Genomic DNA, 21,655 nt, shown 5'->3' with positions numbered 1-21,655 from the left:
AACATCTATTGTTGGCAAGATGTTATTAGAATCAATAATCAAGAACAAAGTGACTAATAATTTCAGAAAGAAACATAATCACAGCTAATCAATGCAGTTTCATGAAAGGAAAGCCTGAATTCTTCATGGATGTGACAAGAAGAGTTGATAGAAAGGAAGCTGTAAATGTAGTCTATTGAGATTTTCAAAAGACACTTTACAAGGTGCCACATAAGAGACTGGCACATAGTTTACCAGCTCAAGATATTGAGAATATGTGTTAAGATGGTTCTCATATATTAAAAAAAGTTTGAATAAATGGGTCTATTTCAGGCTGGAAAGATGCAGCTAGTGGACCACCCAGAAACTGGTTCAATCCAGGGTATAAATATAGGCCAAATGGCACACTGTGATGAGGACACCAATTGTGATGAGGTGCATTTGGATACAGTGGCTGGAAGAAATCCTGGCAAAAGGAGTTTAATGCATGGAAATGAGAGGTCATGCACTTCAGTAAAAGGAATCAAAAAGCTAGATTATTCCTGTATACCCCTGCAATAGAGAAGATGAGCTGCCAGACAAAACACTCATATCATGATTTTCCATTACCCCACCCCCTCTCCCATATTGAATCCAATGTTATGAATGGAAATGGATTCTTACAAGTTTTATGTTCAACAGTAATGTTGCTACAGGTGAACTGACTACAGGAAAGGGAATTTTGTGCATTGTAGGCAGAAGAGACAGTTGCTGTTTTAATTAGAAATGGATGTTACAATACTTAACAAAATAGCAACAATACTGGAGGTTGGGTTGGTTGAGGCTGGAATGTTAAACCTGTGATTGAAGCCTGGAGATCAAACCCATGATTAGCGAGTCCTCAGGTTGATACCCAGAGGTCAGTAAAGTCCAGAGGGCAAAGCCAAAGGTTGTAGTCCAGAGCTTGGCTAATCCAGAGGAAGAAAACCCAAAAGGTCAAAAACTGAAGTCAGCAAGTCTGGTGGTAGAGGGCAATTCTGGGCTGGAGACTGGAGGGTTGAGGCCCAATGTCTGTGAGACTGAGAGTCTGTGGTCAAGGACTGGAAGCTCAGAGGTGGCCTGTGTTTGTGAGGGGATGGGAGGGTGGTTCCTTATGTTTTGTAGTTGTTGCTGCTGCTCGTGTTCTGTGTTGTGTTAAAACACTGTGGACATGCTATGTTGCTGCAGTAGTGTGGGGCAACACTTGTGGGCTGCCCCCAGCACACCTTTGACTGTGCTGGTTGTTAGTAACACATTTCACTGTATGTTTTGGTGTACAAGTAATAAATAAATCTGAATCTGCTAAAGAAACATTAAGAGATTGCCCTGACAATTTCTAAAGCAAATTCCTTAAGTAAGCTCCTGCTGTGAGTGCTGACATTAATAATATTTTCACGTACTTCTGTAGGAAATTCAATGTTAGAAGCATTTTGAATGCAAGTTATACAGTAATATCATCTACAGCCACAATAGAGTACTGATAGAGTGAAGAACCAAATGAATAGCGTAAGAGAAGGAAGCTTTGGCCCTAAAAATCTGCCCCATCAATTAACTGAAACACAATTGTTCTGAATCTTAACCCCTGTTACTTAGTTTGGCTCTGAATACTTTTGTCTCATTCATGAGGAGTCCTAAGGCTGAAGGCATTTAAGTTTCATAATAACCATAATTACACAATGGCCTGGAATGGAAACCCCAATGCCCTTGAACAGAAAATTCTACAGGAAGTGGAAATTACTCCGTTCAGATAGAGCTCTCCCCACCATTGAGCACACCTGCACAATAAGCATTGTCGCAGGAAAGCAGCATCCATTATCAGAGACTCCCCACCAGGCAAGCCATGCTCTCTCGCTGCTGCCATCAGGAAGGTGGTACAGGAGCTTCAGGACCCACACCACACCAGGATCAGGAACAGTTATTACCCCTCAACCATCAGGCTCTTGAACCAAAGTGGATAATTTCACTCAACCCGTCAATGAACTGCTCTCACAACCTATGGAATCACTTAAGGACTGTTCATCTCATGTCGGATATTTATTACCTTTCTATTTGCAGTTTTTTTTTGCACATTGGTTATTGAGTGTGCTTTTTTACTGATTCTGTTGTGTTTCTTGGAATAACTGTATGCCCACAAGAAAACTAAGCTCAAGGCTGTATATGGTGACATAGATGTACTTTAATAATAACTTTAATTTGAACTTTGATTTTCTTGCATCAGGTCTACATCCTGCCATTAATCACACTCAGTTTTTTTCTTTAAGTGTCCCTCACTGTAAACTCTTCTATACTGACGTTACCTGCCACTTGTTAGCTCAATGATAGGTGCTATACAGTCAGGTAACATCAAGTCAAGAGCAGCCTCTGGCCTAACAGCCGAGAGACTAGCAGGAGGCATTATGCAAAACACATTTTAAGAATTGTGGCTTGAGAACATTCCTGGCAAAATTCAAATGTGTTAAAATCAGAACTACCTGGAGTCACACTTAATAAGCACCCAATAATTAAATGAATGAAATCAGAAAATCTTGAATAAGACCATAATATGTAGGAGCAGAATTAGGCCATTTGGTCCATTGAGTTTGCTTCACCATTTTATCATGACTAATTAATTTCCCTCTCAGCCCCAATAAATCAAAAAAAAAATCAAACTGGAACATTAGCCTCATTTCCCTCTCTACAGTTGCTGACTGAGCTGCTTGAGTATCCCCAGCATTTATTAGTTCATATTTCCAACATGTGAAACTTCATTTGCTTTTACAGTAACCAACTTTGAAGAACCGAGCAAAAGCAAAATTATAAATCCCTGATAAACAGAACCAGAAAATAGAAAAAACATATCATGGACAAGTTACTATACATGTACAACACAAGTCATGATCTCAACTAGTGTTATTTTCTCCCTCATAAGGAAATCCTGATCATCTGAAATCAGGGGTATGCACACTGGATTCAATTAAGTTTGAAAACCAAAAAAGGAAAATCCTGAAGGGCACCTTTCCCACACGTTAGTTTAATTTGAACTTGTGCCACACTTACTCTCGTGCACATTTGATACCATTCTTTGCGACCAACTCTTCCTGTTAACAATGCAACTGTAGTAAATTATGAGAAGATACAGCTGTACTCAGACACCGAGGAAGTGTCAAGTAAAACCAAGTCATTTTCAAATAAGGTGATGGATAATCAGCTTAACTACACAAGTACAATAGAGCTCAGGATTAAAAAGTCCGATCAGCTCAGTGGCATATTTAAATTCAATTTAAGTCCTCCAGTTCAGCTGAGGATAGTCCTATGGCCACTGATGAAGGAATAGTATTAACCATGACCCACTTTACAGTCAAAGTTCAGGAATCAAAACCAGATTAAACATTTTTGAAAATACTTCAGGAGGGCAAATTAATCAGGTGTTGTAGAAAATTGTGCATCAGTTCAGTTCTAACACCAGTATAGTTGTAATACATTAGACAAATATTAAAGTTGCCCATTTTATTAACTCAGACTCCATTTTGCCATCATGGATCTGTATTTACCTTGATCAAATTTACAGGCCAATTAAATGTGAAACATAATCCACAGCAAAGGAGCACACTCAACCCTACGGGAATATAGAGTGAATGAAAAAAAACATATTACACACACACACAAATAAACAAACAATTTCTGGATCAAGAAATTTAACTCGTTATACAAATGTTGCCCTCACAAATCCACTGTGGAAAAACAAAGTCCAACTTCCCCTTATGAAAGCAATTTGCACTCCAGACCAAGTTTGCTATGAATAGTATCCTGCCCTAACTAAACAATGAACCCTTGGTATCTGAAGAGTCCACTTTACTTAATGCTGCTTCAGGCCATGAACAAGGACTGTAACATGCAACTGAAAGAACAATGACATAATGAATTCACAGCAGGAAACCAGTGAGCAATGAGGCCAAGTTTATGCACCAGATGCATTGTTACTTTTGATCTCAAAGCAGAATTAAACAACAGGGCTATGCTGTCTAATTCTTCCATAAAATCTATCACTAGTCAACTAGACTCAGCAGCTTGAACTAGAAATACTTTTTCATACCCGTTAAAAACTCTGCATTACTCACAACAAAGACTAACAATTCTACACATTACGTTTCTTCTTGGACAGTTCTTCAGAACAGAGACCGACTTGTTTCTCATGTGGGTTTCAAGGATAGCTACTGCTAGTTTGGGAATCTGCTGTCAGGGTCCCGAATGACAGGATTTGCCTAAGATCACAGACTCAGTACAGGGATCTCAATGTCAGGAATGCTATCCTGGGAGAGAGGACACCAATGTTGATTTGCTCACACTTCCCATGAATATGGCAGTTTTGTGGAGACGACATTGGTGGTATTACACTCCATTTAATCTACAAATTTTGTTGATGGAAGGATAAAACTTGCTTTTGTTCCTCTGCAGGAAACTTCTACAAAGGGCTTCTTCAATTGTCAAAGGATGCAAACTGATGCTTACGCACTTTTCAGCTGTACAGACTGTTAAATATAGAAGAGATTTATTGCACAATTTCCCTTCAAACATAATAAGTTGTCCTGTTACTACAACATATGGTAGACACAAAAGAAATCAGGACCTGCCACTGCCTTCAACTAAACCTTTGTGTTTATCAAATTAATTTCCACTAAGGCAAAAAACTTGGTTCTTTCAATTACTTCAACAAGCACAAACAAGACAACAGAATTAAATGTGCAACCACAATTTGATTAAAAGGCTTTCAGGTAAATGGATCATTACATAGAAAACAACTGGACAAAACTCATGTCTCATTTTCCCAATCAACTGCTGTTCCATGTCCTAACAATGATGCATATAAATATTCTTAAATGTTTTCTACACACAGTCAAGCTTCAAACACAAAATGCTGAAAGAACTCAGCAGGCCAGGCAGCATCCATGGAAAAGAAGAATACAGTTGACATTTCAGGCCAAGCCCTTTCATCAGGACAAGAAAAAAAAGAGTAAATTTAAAGGGAGGGGGCAGAGAGGGAGAAACAATGTGATAGGTGAAACTGGTAGGGAGAGCGAAATAAAGAGCTGGAAGTTGATTGGTGAAAGAAATATAGGGCTGGAGAAAGGGGAATCTGATAGGAAAGGACAGAAGGCCACAGAGGAAAGGGGGAAAGGGGCACCAGAGGGAAGCCATGGGCAGGCAAGAGGATAAGGTGGGGGGGGTAGGAATAAAGGGGATGGGGAATGGTGGAGGGAGGGGGCAGTAACTTCCATGACTTTCTGTCCTCCCCCAGCAGATTCCCCCTTCCCCAATCAACTTCCAGCTCTTTACCTCACCCTCCTTCCCTCCCGGTTTCACCTGTCACCTTGTGTTTCTCTTCCCCCCTCCTTCTAAATCTACTCCTTGTCTTTTTTTCTCCAGTCCTGCTGAAGGGTCTCTGCCTGAAGTGTTGACTGTATCTTTCTTCCCCATAGATGCCACCTGGCCTGTTGAGTTCCTCCAGCACTTTGTGTGTTGTTTGGATTCCAGCATCTGCAGATCTTCTCTTGTTTGTGAATCAAGCTTCAAATTTGTATTTTGCCTGCATACCATCTGAAAATTATACTAATTAAAATATTATGTTTTCATTTCATATAATGCTGAACATAAGTGATTGGGTAAATAAATACATGCAGTGCAATAAAAATGGAGCTTCAAGTTATGGTGGACCACTTGCACATCAACCTACTCGTAGGACAAGTTTCTAGTTCCAAATAATTTCCCTAAATAAACTGCTGCAAAACCTGCACTGAATTTTATTGTTAATATTCAACCTAAGAAATCAAAGAAAGGAAAATACTTATGCGCTTCATCTAATTAATAGTCAATTACCTGAAATGTTAAATCTCTCTCACTCCTGAAGTTTTGCTTCAGATTTCCAGCATCTGCAGTAGTTGACATTATGATCAAAGTGCTTCAAAAGGAGCAGATTATTAACTAATCCAGTCACACTGTACATGGCCAGAATTAAAACAGCTTGCACTCTGCTTATTTATGAAATCAACTCCAAAGGATTTTATGAACTCATCCTGAAGATTTCTGCTAAATTAATTCCATGAAATTACACTTGACCACAATTTTGGTCTTACTTTTGTATGCACTACTACTGTTAAGACTGCACTACTACAGATAAAACTGTTGTTAAGGTCTAGAATTAGTCCATCATTGCTTTTCAAGAGTGACAGAGAAATGTCACAGATTCCATAGACAAAGGGGCCAAATGGCATTTCTATGGCCACAAACCCAATTCCAGACTGGTACATTGTCATCCTTGGAATGTGTTCCACATTACAAGCAAATTCTATGGAAAAACTCTTCAAGTCCCTTCTAAACTTCTCCCTGTGGTCATAGGGATCTCTGCTTAGTGGAAAATTTTCCCACAATCAACTTCAGCAGAGCCTTTCATAACTTTCACTCAGGTCCACCCTCAGCCTTCTCCATCACAAAGAAAACAAACCCAGTCTATCAAGTCACTTTCAGAATGAGCATATTGTTGGGGTTCTGCAAATCTGTGTTTGATTTTGACAAGAAAGAGTTCAAAGCTCAAAAGTAAAAGTGTATATGTGTCACCATGTACAATGCTGAAACTCATTTTCTTGTGAGCATTCTCAACCCATTATAGAATAATAGTAATAATAATAATAGAATCAATGGAAAACTGATTGTCTTCTGTTATAACTGTGCAAATACAAAATAAAATATAATTATGATAAATAAATATCAAGAACACAAGATGAAGAGCCCTTGAAAACGAGTCCATAGGTTGTGGGAACATTTCAATGATGGGTCAAGTGAAGTTGAGTGAAGTTATCCCCTTCGGTTCGAGAACCTGTTGGTTGAGGGGTAATAATCATTCCTAAACCTGGTGGTGTGAGTTCTGAGGCTCCTGTACTTTCTTCTAGCAGCAGTGAGAAGAGAGCATGTCCTACGTGGTAGGGATCTCTGATGTTGGATGCTACTTCCCTATAACAATGCTTTGTGTAGATGTGCACAATAGTGAGGAGGGCTTTACACCTGTGATGGACTCGGCTGTATCCACTACTTCTTGAAGGATTTTCTGGTTAAGGGCATTGGTGTTTCCATACTGTAGCAGCCAGCCAACATACTAGCCACTCCATACCTACAGAAGTTTGTCAAGGTTTGATATGTTATACCAAATTTTCACAAACACCCAAAGAAGTCGAGGTGCTGCCATGCTTTCTTCATAATTGTAATTAATATGCTGGGCCCAGGACAGGTCTTCTGAAATTTTAAACAGAGGAATTTAAAGATGCTGACCCTCTCTTCCAGAAGGCTAGCTAATGGACATCTAGTTTTCTCCTCCTGAAGTCAAAAATCCACTCTTTGGTCTTGTGCACATTGAGCAAGAGGTTGGTGTTATGGCATCAGTCAGCCAGGTTTTCAGTCTCCTTCCTATATGCTAATTTGTCACCACCTTCGGTTTGGCCTACAACAGTGGTGTCATCAGCAAACTTGAATATAGCATTGGAGCTCTGCTTAGCCATATAGTCACAAGCGTAATGCAGGTAAAGAAGGGAGCTAAGCACAGTCTTTAGGTGCACCTGTGTGGGTGGAGATCATGGAGATGTTGCCAATCCAAACTGACCGGGCCCTGCAAGTGAAGAAATCAAGGATCCAGTTGCACAAAGAGGAGGCAACATGAGCAGCAGCAAATGCAGTAGACAAGTTTGGAAGTGGTACAGGCAAATCTTTGCCTTACTGGAAAGCTGTTTAGGTCCCTTAATGGTTGTGAAAGAAAATGTGCAAAAAGTGAAGAAGCAGGTGAACATGGGGAACAGAAGGAAATTAATATTAGTAAAACTATACAGGACTTCCCCAGATTAAAAATGATTTGACTTATGGAAATCTAACTTTATGTAAATTTTCCTGTACTTTTTTTAAATAAAGTATTTTTCAAGCTAGTAATAATATTTTGTGGTGCTCATTAATGACTGGATTCAGTCCATTTTCCATTAGTGGTACCAGCCAAGAACTGCTCGGCATGCAAGTAGTTTTTTTTTATTCCTAGAGGTGAAACTTAATTTAATGACTGTGCAATTTTAATTTAAAAAAAGTTATGCAGGAAATTGAAAATCTGATTAGATTAATGAATGCGAATTATTCAGGACTGTTAGTAGCTTATCCTACAGGATAATAATATCAGTGCAAATATAATAAGTGCTATTGTTTCCCTATCGCTACACCAAAAATGTCAATTACACATAGGTCACTAATCTTGCTTGCCTGCGTGATTTTGACTGGTTTTTCATCTCCGTCCCATATGAGAATAATTCCCAATAAACATGAATATTCTGTCAGATTACATCATAATCTTTAATACAGTTTCATCAAAGAAAGACATCCACAAAGTTTTCTGTTAATTAGATCATCAAGGATGTGTTATTTTCCAGATTTAGCTTGGACCAATTGATGAAGCTCTTCTCTCCGAAACAGCAGTTTTCAGATTCATTCATGAAGTTAGGCAACTCTTCAATCAAGTACAAACAGAGGAAATGATACACTACCATGGATACAGTTTTCCGATGTTAAAATCCTATGTGAACGCAAGGATCCTGTTCAAAGCATTGGCACTCGGTGTTCCTCGGTGTACATCATTTAATTAGCATTAACAAAATTAGTTATTCTATTTCCTATAGGGCATTAGGACAAATTGACAACTTCCCTACATAAATGACATTTCATAAGCGATAGTCATGAAGAACTTGCCATATTTTCCTCAATATGAGCAAGTACTGATAAATACATCATTCTTTGTTCTGTAATGAGAATACAACCAAACTATCAGGATTTTGGTGGTTTCAGAGTAACAGATTTTCCATATTTATTGGATGTTACACCCATTATCCCCACACATTTTCAATTCACCATTGTTTTTAGAAGATGCTACATATAATAGTAAAAATTGTCCAGCGAATCTCATTAGTTTAAAGAAGGCACAGGAACAGGGACACCAGTGAGCCAGATGCCTAGCCACTGGGATTTCTAAACAATTGGTTAGAAGATTAATGCTAATTTACCATACAAAGACATAACTGGATCATTTCTAATTTGGGCAAATATTTACCTTAAGGCTAAACACAAGAGATAAATGTGAAGGCTTTCTTTTGCTGCAACGTCTTCCACCACATATATATCACACACCCCCCCCCCCACCCCAGGCCCCTGAATTTCACCAACATTCTTCGCAATAGCCAGTTAAACTATCAGCACTTTTTTTGATATGTAAGAGAAACCAAAGCAATACACACAAAATTCTGGAGGACTCAGCAGGTTCAGACAGCATCTACAGAAATGGTTGATGTTTCAGGCTGAGACCCTTCTTCAGGACTGGAAAGGGGAAAATGCCAGAATAAAAAGGTGGGGGGAGGGGAAGGAGGATTGCTTGTAGGTGATAGGTGAAGAAAAGTGGGTAGGAAAGATAAAGGGCTTGGAGAAACCCATATCATCACAAGGAAAACCTCCAATTTCTACACAAATAGTACCACAGTCAGGATTAAAACTGGTTCCTGCAACTCTAATGCAGCAATCATAAAATGTCCATTTATCTAACTTTGTGTTGAAGATGAAAGCAATCTTTTATATTAAGGGCAGAGAGACCATAAGGTCTGTAATGGACAACGGCTGATGATTAGTGTTTATCAGAAGGACACAACCCAATATCACACTACCGATTACCCTATCACACTGGCAGCAGAATCAGCCAGGAAAATTAATTTGTAAAGCAGTATGCGGGGTGTTTCCCCACTTTTTAAAAATAGGTTTGTCCAGCTGAACAGAATACCAAGTGACATACCGTTCTCCAAGTGATTCTGCTTTTGCTGGCCCTTTCCAGAACCACAGCTTAGAATACTATTATCTAGACAGATAATACTATAATACTTAGAATACTATTATTTGGGAGCAGCTGGAAGTGCAGATATCCCACCCTGCAAAAACTCATCTCAGGGAGGTAGCACCCCCACCCCCCCACAACCCTATATCCCCCCCCTCCCCAGCCATCTGGTCGACCTCCAAGGGTGTATGTAATGCTTAGTTTAGTGATTTTGTCTAATCTGTAAACCAAGTTGGGTATATGCAGAAAATGTGATATAAAAAAATACGTACCTATATTATATTATCGTGAAATTGATTTTTTTAATTCTATTACAACTTTAAGCAAGTTTACAGGGAGTTTGGCCTGATCACGTAGGACATCAAGCTCCTCAGCAGCTAGCCAACTTGTTGAAATAACATTAGCTATGCTAATGAACGAATGAGACCTGTGAAATTCACCTCAACATGTCTTTTACAGTCATTTAGGCAATAGAGAAGCCACTGTTGCAAACAGTGCAGCAAGCAAGACTGTCATTATGTTTGATCCCTATTAGGCAGGGGTACACTTTAGTGTAGTCTGGGGTGAAGTATGTTTTATATTTTCTTTTTTCAGAACACTCTGCCATGGCAGGGGAGAGGGGCGACTGTAAAGCCCGCCCACAGAGAAAACTGATTGGTCTCTCTTCGTGCTAAGTGGACCTATTAGGATGCTTCCTCTTGGTCTTCCGCTTTAAAAAAAAATCTATTTCCAGGATATTACATATAACTTGCAGGCGTCAGGGAGCCGCTATCAATATGTGGGAGACTCCCGGAACTTCCGGGAGAGGTGGGATGTCTGGAAGTGGATAAAATAAAAGCCAGTATTAAAGATAGTGTACCATCTAACAATGGAATTTTTCCTTCACTTATCTACTCTGTCCACAGATTAAAAAGCATTTAGATGTCAAAAAACTAAACAATAAGCTCCAAGACCTGGACCTCAATACTTCCTTCTGCAATTCAATCCTCAACTTCCTCACTTGCAGACCTCAGTCAGTTCAGATGGGCAACATCTCCACTACGATCTTCATCAGCACAAGTGCACCACAAGAACGTGTGCTTAGCCCCCTGCTCTACTCATTTTACATTTGTGACTGTGTGGCTCAGCACAGCTCCAATGCCATATTTAAGTTTGCTGATGACACCACTGTCATAACTGGAAGGAAGATTGAAAAACAGGCTGAGAAGTGCCATAATAACAACCTCTTACTCTTTGTCAGAAAGACCAAGGAGCTGATTATTATTTTCAGGAGGGGGAAACAAGTGTTCCATAAGGTGGTCCTCAGAGGAAGAGAGAGTCAGCAACTTTAAGTCACTTGATATCACTTTTTTTTAAATGAACTGTCCTGGGCCCAGCACGCAAGTACAATTATAAAGAAAGCATGGCAGTGACTGTACTTCCTTAGGAGTTTGTGGAGATTTGGCATGACATCTAAAGCTTTGACATACTTCTACTGATGTGTAGTGGAGAGTATATTGACTGGCTGCGTCACAGCCTAGTATGGAAACACCAATGCTCTTGAATAGAAGCTCCTACAAAAAGTACTGGATATGGCACAGTCCATTACACGTAAAGACCTCCCCACCATTGAGCACATCTACATGAAATGCTGCTATAGAAAAGCAGCATCCATCGTTAGAAAACCCCAGCACCGAGAACACGCCCTCTTCTTGCAGCTGCCATCCAGAAGGTGGTACAGGAAAAATCAGGACTCAAACCACCAGGTTCAGGAACAATTACTACTCAATCATCTGGCTCTTGAACCCAACAGTACAACTTCACTTGCCCAATCATTGAAATGTTCCCACAACCCATGGATTCACTTCCAAGGACTCTTCATCTCATGTTCTCAACATTTATTGCTTATTTATTATCATTTTTTTATTTTTGTACTTGCACTGTCTGTTGTCTTCTGCACTGTGCTTCAATGCCAAGGTTGGGCAATCTTCCATTGATTCTATTAAGGCTACTGTTCTATAGAATATTTGCTATGCCCACAAGAAAATGAATCTCAGGGTTGTATATAATGACTTACATGTACTTCGAGGATAAATCTACTCTTAACTTTGAAAGCCACATGATGAAAGTAGAGGAATGTTTCCTTGCCACCTAATGCACTTCAATTCATAAAGCACAAAGCTGTTGGAGTTTTAAGAGTAACAATGGAGAGGCAGTGGATGTTATTTACTTGGATTTTCAGAAGGTAGCACACATGAAGCTGCTTAAGATAAAATCCTTTGGTGTTACAGGAAAGGTACTGGCAAGGATAACGGAATGGCTAACAGGCTGGAGGCTGTGAGTGAGAATACAATGGGCCTTTTCCTGTTGGCTGCCAGTGACTAGTGGTGTTTCTCAGGGGTTAGTATTGGGACCGCTGCTTTTCACATTGTTTGTCATTTATTTGGATAATGCAATTGATGGCTTTGTGTCAAAGTTTGTGGATATTACGAAGATAGGTGGAAGGGAGGGTAGTGCTGAGGAAGCAATGCGATTGCAGCGGGACTTGGACAAACTGGAAGAATGGGCAAAAATGTGGCAGATGGAATACAATGTTGGGAAATGTATAATAATGCATTTTGGTAAAAGGAACAATAGTGCGGACTATTATCTATATAAGGAGAAGGTTCAAACATCAGAGGTGCAGAGGGTCTTAGGAGTCCTCATGCAAGACTCCCAGAAGGTCAATTTACAGGTTGAGTCTGTGGTAAAGAAGGTAAAGGCAATGTTGGCATTTATTTCAAGGGGAATAGAATATAAAAAGCAAGGAGGCTGTATAAGACACTAGTCAGGCTGCACTTAAGAGTTTTGTCAACAGTTTAGCACCTCATATCTCAGAAAGGATGTGTTGTCATTGGAGAGAGTCAGGGGAGGTTCACGAGGATGATTCCAAGAATGAAGGGGTTAACGTATGAGGAGCATTTGGCAGCTTTGGGCCTGTACTCACTGGACTTAAGAATCTCATTGAAACCTAACGAATATTGAAAGGCTAGATAGGGTGGATGTGGAGATATCCAGAACTAGAGGGCAGAGCATCAAAATTGAGGGGTGATGCTTTAGAAAAGAGGCAAGGAGTAATTTTATTTATTTATTTTTTAATTTCCTTTTTTTTTGAAGCCAGAGAGCAGTAAACCTGTGGAATGCTTTGTCACAGACTGCAGTGGAGGCCAAGTTGAGCATTTCCTGATCGCTCAGGGCATCAAAATATATGGCAAGAAGGCAGGTGATGGGGTTGAGTGGGATCTGGGATCAGCTATGATGGAATGGCAGAGCAAACTCAATGGGCTGAATAGCCTAATTCTGCTCCCATGTCTTACGATACTCCCTATAGCTAATGAAGTGGCCACAATGTATGTTCATGGCCTTCTGCTGCTGTATCTTCTCCACTTTGTTTGAAGTGTTATGCGTTCAGAGATGCTCTCTTGCACACAACTTTTGTAATATGTAGTTATTTGAGTTATTCTCATCTTCCTGTCAGCTTGATCCAGTTGGCCATTCACCTCTGACTTGTCTCATCAACAAGACATTTTTGCCCACAGAACTGCTGCTCACTGAATGTTTTTCTTTCTATTGTTCTCTGTAAATTCTGAAGCAGGCATTCTCAACCTCTTTTTATACCATGGACCCTTAACATCAATCGAGGGGTCAGTGGACCCCAGATTGGGAACCCCTGCTAATCACTATTGTGCATGAAAATCCCAGGAAATCAGCAGTTTCCAAGATACTGAAACTAATCATACATCAATCAACAACACTTAAATATCATTTCTTCTGCATTCTGATGTTTGGTCTGAACACAACTGAACCTCTTGACCATGTCTGTGTGCTTTTATACATTGTGTTACTGTTACATGATTGGTTGATTAGACATTAGTACTGTATTAACATACAACTCTACAGGTATATCTAATAAAGTGGCCAGTGTGTACAGATATCAAAGGTTTAACAATTTTAATGAACTGATTAATCCACTAATCTGGCAGTCCCCGGGTTACGTACAAGTTCCGTTCCCGAGTCCGCCTTTAAGTCGGATTTGTACGCAAATCGGAACAAGTACATCCGGTATTATTTGGCATCAGTTAGACAAGCATTTGTCTTAGTATATAATTTACCTTTCTATGCATATAAAACACTTAAAAATGTATGTATTTCAATAATTAAACCACTGCATTGCTTAGTAATAATTGTAGCTTTCATCGGGGCAGGGCCTTTCACATGCTCCATTATTCTCACTTTATCTGTCATCCTTTAAAATTGTTCTGATCATTGACTGACTGTAACCTAATGCTTTTCCAATGACTGATGACATTTCATCTCTTTCCAAACACTTTATTATTTCCACTTTATTTTCAATCACGATGGCTTCCCGTCAATGGAACAGAAACACTGCGGGCTGTGGGTCCCGACCTGCACTGGCTCCTGAGGTCCGCTAGGTCCTAAGGATCACTGCACTGAGACAGGTTAAATGGGACATGTGGGGGCTGTGCTGGGTTTGGGTATTTGATCCTCCACAATATTCCACATGTGGGAATTTATACTGGAGGAGGCAGTGGGTTTTTTTTGAGGTCGAGTTGCAAGCTCGACATCAACCCAGCACAGGAGTCACTGGATCGACATCAACCCAGCACGGGAGCCGTCTGTCACTAAATTGAACTCAGGAACTTCCATTCTCTAGTCTGGTGTTGATCTGACTGCGCCAACAGTCAACCGGAATGGGGGGGGGGGGGGGGTGGGGGGGGGTGGGGGGAGGTGGGTCAGGGTGAATCTTACTAAGAAAAATTTAAGCCAAATACAAAGTTAAACACTCAACAGTGTCAACGGCAATGACTTAAAATGGTGGACAGTGTTCTCCTTCCTTGGTTCGTAAGTACGAGTTGTCCATAAGTTGGACGTTCGTAACTTGGGGACTACCTGTAGTGCCCTTGTCCAATAATTTACCCAGTGTACTCTTAAACCAAGATTGAAACAAAAGACAATGGAAAGAATTAAAAGATATACTTACTATTCCAATACCAAGATCATTTCTGATGCTGTCTCATATACTTCATACAGGTTGATGACCCATGGATTGGATTTAGCCAGTTCTAATACTGCAATCTCATGAATAATTTCCATTCGACAGTCTTGACCCTTCCTTCTTTTTCTCATAAATTTGGCAGCATACTCTTTTCCTGTTGCCTTTTCAATGCACTTTTTAACGACTGCAAATTTGCCTCTGCAAGGAAAAATGACAAAACATATTCAAGGTTTCTGGAGCAAACACGAGGCAATCTGCAGATGCTGGAAATTCAAACAACAACACACACAAAATGCTGGTGGAACACAGCAGGCCAGGCAGCATCTATAGGGGAAGTACTGTCGACGTTTCGGGCCGAGACCCTTCATCAGGACTAACCAAAAGGAAAGATAGTAAGAGAACGGTTGATGTCCCATTGGCGATTAGCAATAAAGAGATCCAGAGCAGGCAGAAGACCAGAACGGGGTGTCCATGAAGAGGAGGAGGGTTGAAGACGGGAGAAGGGGTAATCGGTGGGTGTAGGAGAGTCCTTGTCAAAGAGGTAAGCTCGGAGAAGGAACCGGCGGAACAAGAGTTCAGCGTCATGGCGTACACGGAACTCGCTGAGGTGTGGGCAAAGGGGGACAAAGCTGAGGCCCTTACTGAGGACAGAGTTGAAGGTCAGAGGGAATGGTAAAGACCGGGCACAGATGAGAGATGGGATCAGAGGGGGGAGGGAGACTGGTAGTGTCGGTGGAGAGGGGAGGGTTGGGGTGAGAGGAAGATGGAACCTCTGAGGGCCCAGGAGCTGACGATGGGATCTGAGGGAGAGGGGATTGCAGAGTGGTGGTGGGGGAAGGGGAAACGGGAGTCACAATCGCAGCATGTGAAGACCCGGCCTGCAGTTCAAGGCTGGAGTCGCAGTCGGTGGTTGTGCAATCGCTTTGAAGCTGTCCTCCTCCTTTGAACTGTGTTCTCTTACTATCTTTCCTTTCGGTTAGTCCTGACGAAGGGTCTGGGCCCGAAACGTCAACAGTACTTCCCCCATAGATGCTGCCTGGCCTGCTGTGTTCCACCAGCATTTTGTGTGTGTTGTTGTTCAAGGTTTCTAAATAGTTTTAAAAACACAAATTTCTTAAAAGACTTCAAACAACTACAGCTCAGCTGTTGCATTGTTTTCCACTTTAAAATAAATTTATAAATTTGCAAATTAATTAATTTTAAATAAATCACCTAAAATTAAAAAGGTATGCATTTGGGAGAAACACAAATAAGTTTGTTTAGAATTTAGGTTGCATTTTGAAATAATTAAGATTTATTGTTTTAAAACCCAATTTTAAATTGTCCTAAATAGTATATAACCACTGTTTGAATTAATTCAGTCATACGAATGGCTTGCAGGAACCTATAATGAAATGAAACATGTGCAAGAAAGAATCAGGCACAGAAAAGCAAAAGTAAATTAGAAGCTTCAGAGTAACTTCAGCTGATTCATTGGCTCACCAGTCACCATAGATAACAGAAAGCTTTAAAAACAAGTAGCTATTTGTATGCAAGTTAAATCAAAAACATTCCAACCAATGGCAAAAGCTTCATGACACAAACTTCTGATGACTAAATTTGCATAAAGTTGCAATTGCTCAGGTAGGAAAAAATTTGAAGGATGTCAGATTTTCCTATTAACACCACTTCCCCTGAAGGAAAAATACCAAAGGTATGCCCAACGAGGAGTGCAATATTGCTCCATCTTTACAACTTTAAAAAAAACACAAAAGAATGTTGACTGGAAAACTTAATCTATTATTATACCCCACAACATTTCAAACATAATTGAAAAATTTCAAACTACTCTGTCTTCTGGAAGATTGACCCAAGATTTATTTTGGCATACCTAAACACAGCTGAAAACAATTTAGCTTTGTTTTTTTTCCACTAAGTCATTCTTTGAAAAAAAATTGTTTCTGACCACATCTGAATAGTTGGATGAATATTTTCCGCATTACTTAGAGCAGAAATAACTAGTTTTGCTCACAAAAAGAAGTTGTTGCCTGGATCATAAACTGTATTTTCCAAGTTTCAATTCCCTGCATGTTGGCTTTCTCAATCAAGCCATGAGATGTGGCGTGGAGGACACAATCACTGAGACTTGCAGTGAAAGATGGTGATGCTCCTTTTTCAATTATGAAGTAGTTTCCTATATTGGCAATTTATCAAAAGGAAATAGACCACCAGGCTGACAGCATAGAACCAGATTGACTACAATGTCATTTTCCACTGTCAATCATAAGGACCATAACTAAATGGCCTTGAGAGCAGAATCCCTAAAAAGGTACAATCGTCTTTTCACCACTGCAGAAATATTGTTGGCAGACAACTGTGCTGACAGAAACCTGGGGATTGAATAATTCTTTTCAGCCTGAGTGGTTCAAATGAACCTTCAGTGAAAAAAGCCAATCAAATCTGTAAATGTTTGAGTGTATGCACAGATCTCCCACGTAACTGCTTAAAGTGCATTGCTAAATACGTTTACCATGTGATTGAATGTCATCTTATATCTTATTTAATTTGAGTTTGAGGACTGACACCCACAAGTGCTTGTTTTTTTTTGAAAAACTGCCTCTTAGTGCTGATAAATACCTTGTGTATTTTTCACTCACTCTGTTAGCAATAGAAAATGGACTAGAAATTTAAAAGCATTACCGTGTTCACAACATCATGGAAAATGATGGCAATCATTTGACACATCATTCCTGCAACATTGTTTGAAATCTATCCATTTAATCTCACTGCTCCTACTCCCCTGTTTGAACAGTATTATCCATTCCATCACTGATAGACAGCACATCTAATCTCACTGCACAAAATGAAAAAAAAAATCCAAATACTTAAAACCAGAAATTTTTGGTTAAGGAAATTTAGATAGTTTAGCAAAGCCCTTCATGATTCTATGCATCTCGATTTAACCTTAGCTGCTTTAAGGGATAAGAATCTAGATTACTGTCGCCCACACGACAGAGATATGAAAACTGCAATTCTGGAGCTTCATTTCAATTGGTTATGTTACTGTACTTAGAGCAAGGTTGTGTGTGGTTTGTTAGCTCAGTAGGAAAGGAGAACCAAAAGTTCAATAAAAGAGTATTTAGAATAGGAGATTTAGTTCACTCACCCCCAAACCTCCTCCCCCCCCCCCCCCCACAAACAGTATGTTCAGGAGTAGAGGTAAGAAAACACCACATGATAGTTTTGGGAGAGGAAACTCTGAACACAGATTTCAGTCACCTATTTACACTAATCCTATAGTAATTCCATGTTCAAATTCTTCCTATGTTCCCATTAACCCAGATTCTACCATTCACCTACTAGATCACTATCATCTACTAAAGCACTAGATCCTTATCGACCACTCTTCTGTTAAGTCCATTCTATTTGAAGTTGTTCCCCCCCCCGCATTGCCACAGTGCAAAAAACTAACCCCTCCCTTGAAAACAGTGGTGCAATTCATCCACATAAATGTTACCTTGCCACAGTTTCTGACTTGCAAGAAAATATATAGATGTGGGACTTCCATATCCCATCACAAAGAATTACGTAAGCACCACAATTGCTATCAGAATGGATCAGTAGCAAGTTAGTGATTGAACCAATATGAGACAAATACCCTTGACCATCTCTACAGCAAGCTATCACTTGCAGATGCAGGGCACATTCCTTGTCGAGGCAATATCTTGTCATGAGATGCAAAAGCAGGAGCATTTCTGTAGTGATAATGGTACAGACTCAGAACTGAGCATTCACAAATCAAACACTCTAGATACTGAAGATCACTAGGGACACTTGACTGAAATTACACCCATGATCCTCTACAACCAGTCAAGATTCAAGATTGTTTAATAGAATTTCCAGTAGACAAGTGTAAAGGACAACAAAATAATTTACACCAGATCAAAAATAACTCAAGATAAAGAACACAATAAAAAAAAACAATAAAACTTGTGTATTTATTTTATGTACATAGACTGATTATGCCCACAAATTGATGTTAAGCACAGGATTTGTAGATAAGGCGACACTGACGGCAACTGATAAAACAGTGCAGGTGGGAGTTCTGGAGGGGTGGATTAGTGGGTGCAGATGTTGATCAGCCTTATTGCTTGGGGAAATTAACTGTCTCAGCCTAAAAAGTTGACTGTATTTTTTCCACCCCCTTCGATGCTGCCTGGCCTGCTGAGTTCCTCCAGCATTTTGTGTGTGTTGCCTGGATTTCCAGCCTCTGCAGATTTTCTCATTTGTTGTTGAGTTTGGTGGTCTTGGCATGGTTGCCACACACCCTACCACTGATGGGAGTGGGACACACGGTCCGTGAGCATGGTAGGTGGGATCCTTCATGACATTACTGGTCTTTTTCCTGACACTTTTCTGTATACATGTCCTTGATGGTGGGTAGGCTAATGTTAGGCTAACACGTTGAGCAACATGGACTATCTGTTGTAGAGCCTTTCTGTCTGCTACTGAGCAGTTTCCGTACCATGCAGTGGTGCAGCATGTTAGGATGCTCTCTACAGCGCATCTGAAGAAAATGAGTATAGATGTGTATAATTCAGCTCTCTTCAGCCTCCTCTGATAGAGATGGCACCAAGCTTTCCTGACTGTAGGATGGGCTCTGGACCATAAGAGGCTGTGTGAGACAGGATTCCGAAACTGCTTGCAGTTTCCACTGCAGTGCCACCATTGTAAAGAGGGCTGAGAGTGGCACGAGTACCCCTGAAGTCAGTAACTATCTGCTTTGTTTTGTTGACATTAAGGAAGTTATCTGTCTGGTACCAGGCCTTAAGCACATCCACCTCCTCTCTGTATGCTGTCTCATCATTGTTGGTGGTGAGCCCCACCACTGTTGTGTCATTGGCGAACTTAACTGCGTTATTACTCGGGTGTTGGCCATGCTGTCATGTGTGAGCAGTCTACAGCAATGGGCTCAGCACACAACTTGGGAAGGGGTGGGAAGTTACCCATATTGAGGGTGAAGGGGAAGGAGAAGCAATCTGTGAAGTTTGTTCACCCAGTTGCAGTGACATATTTAGACCAAGGAGTACAAGCGTGTTCACCAAGATCTCTGTTGAATGTCAAACTGAAATCCAGAAACAGCATTATGCCAGGACCAGGTGCATGACTGATGCTATTGGATTTGTTGTAGAGTGGTTCTGTTGGTGAACATATTTGAGTGTCCAGAATGGCAGGAATAGAGTTTTTGCTCTGTGCCATTACCATCTGTTCAAAGCACTTCATGATGATTGGTGTCAGTGCCACCGGATGGTAGTTACTTAGATCTCAATACGTGGTCACTGTGACTGCATTGTGCTGATACTCCAGAAGCACAAGAAATCCACATGTGTGCGCGAATATGCGCTAGTGCTTGGTGGGGGGGGGGGGGGGCGCACGAGTGGGAACATTGAACCCTACATGTACAATACTCCAGATTACACACCATTTTCACTTCATTCATTCCAAAAGGTTGCAATCCTCAAGTCCCCTACGCATTGTGGGAGTATTGTTATGTTTTGTAACTTCAAAACATTAATTAAAATAGTCGGGACTGGGAATGTAATTCTAACTTTGTGTTCATTTGAAGTGAAGTGCACACATTTCACGTTGTAGCATCATGAATTAAGCAATTCATTTATTTCTACATATAACCAGTAACAAATTATTTAAATGAACAAGAATGCTACATATATACACCCACTCACAATATTATTGAAATACTGAATTATTCAATACATAACAAATATCTTCACAAGGCTGATGTGGTTCACTGTCACGTTCTCAAGGCAAGTTAGGTGGCAACAGAGCCATCCTTGCCAGTGCCATTAGAAACACTCCACTCCAAAAAATATCCAAACTCCACAAACTAATGAAAGACAAGAAAGACAAATAAGGCAAACATTTATGCTGAGTGGGAAAACTTTTCTTTCTCTTCCCCCCCCCCCCAACCATCTCAACCCAGTTTATTTTTCCACTTAAAGTCATACCAATAGTTTATTGTGGGTTTAGTGATTCTATGGAAACGTGGTCAGAGTAGTAGAGCACACCAATATGTCAATTCAAAGCTCTGAGTTAACAAGAAGCTGTTATTTATTGCTTTGTAAGCTTCACAACACCACAGTGCATGAATATAATGCATTTCAGTGAATTATGTAAAAAGTTAAGCCCTGCTGGCAAGCCATTTATCCCACTTTTCAAATAAACAGTAGTGGTTTGTTTACTGGCAGCAAGTGACAGAGAAGACACAATTAGGTACTTTTCACTGACAGGGAGTGCACGATCCAAAAGTACAGAATTCCTTGGTGTGAATCACTAATAATTTCCTGCAATAGAAACCATCAGCTGGAGGTGGGAATGTGCCGCTGCCCCAAATCTAATCTAAACATGCACCCTCCCAAAAAGAATACAAGTCTCTTCTTTGGTGCAACTGCATTGCTAACAGATGAAGTCATTTATTCACTTCTCTCACACATTTTCTGGAGATTGAGGAATAGTATAAGTAGATCACCCATTATAAATGTGTTATAAAGAGAAACAGTATTTTGAACAGTTTCACTGGATAGATTACTTGCCTGTACACAATCAGCCTCTCCTATAGAATGCTTTTAAATTTTCACACATCATTAAAAACTATAATCTAACAATGTTAATGCCTGCCTTCATCTTTCTGAAGGACTGAAGTCAGCTCCAGTAATAAAGGAGTTGAACTTGACTTAAACAATTGCTACTAA

The 21,655-nt window shown here is 40.2% G+C and overlaps 1 protein-coding gene across 1 annotated transcript in view; it reads right to left on the bottom strand.

Moving 5' to 3' along the window:
• The window catches only part of stk17a (serine/threonine kinase 17a), a 108,837-nt gene that overhangs the window by 46,538 nt on the left and 40,644 nt on the right, over positions 1 to 21,655 (bottom strand). Inside the window, exon 2 of the mRNA XM_059972371.1 lies at positions 14,892 to 15,104. Within this exon, the coding sequence (XP_059828354.1) occupies positions 14,892 to 15,104 (213 nt within the window). The remainder of the gene's footprint in view (positions 1 to 14,891; positions 15,105 to 21,655) is intronic.

Source organism: Hypanus sabinus, chromosome 6 (assembly GCF_030144855.1).
Source record: "Hypanus sabinus isolate sHypSab1 chromosome 6, sHypSab1.hap1, whole genome shotgun sequence".
NCBI classification, from domain to species: domain Eukaryota; kingdom Metazoa; phylum Chordata; class Chondrichthyes; order Myliobatiformes; family Dasyatidae; genus Hypanus; species Hypanus sabinus.
This window is presented reverse-complemented; position numbering and strand designations above follow the sequence as displayed.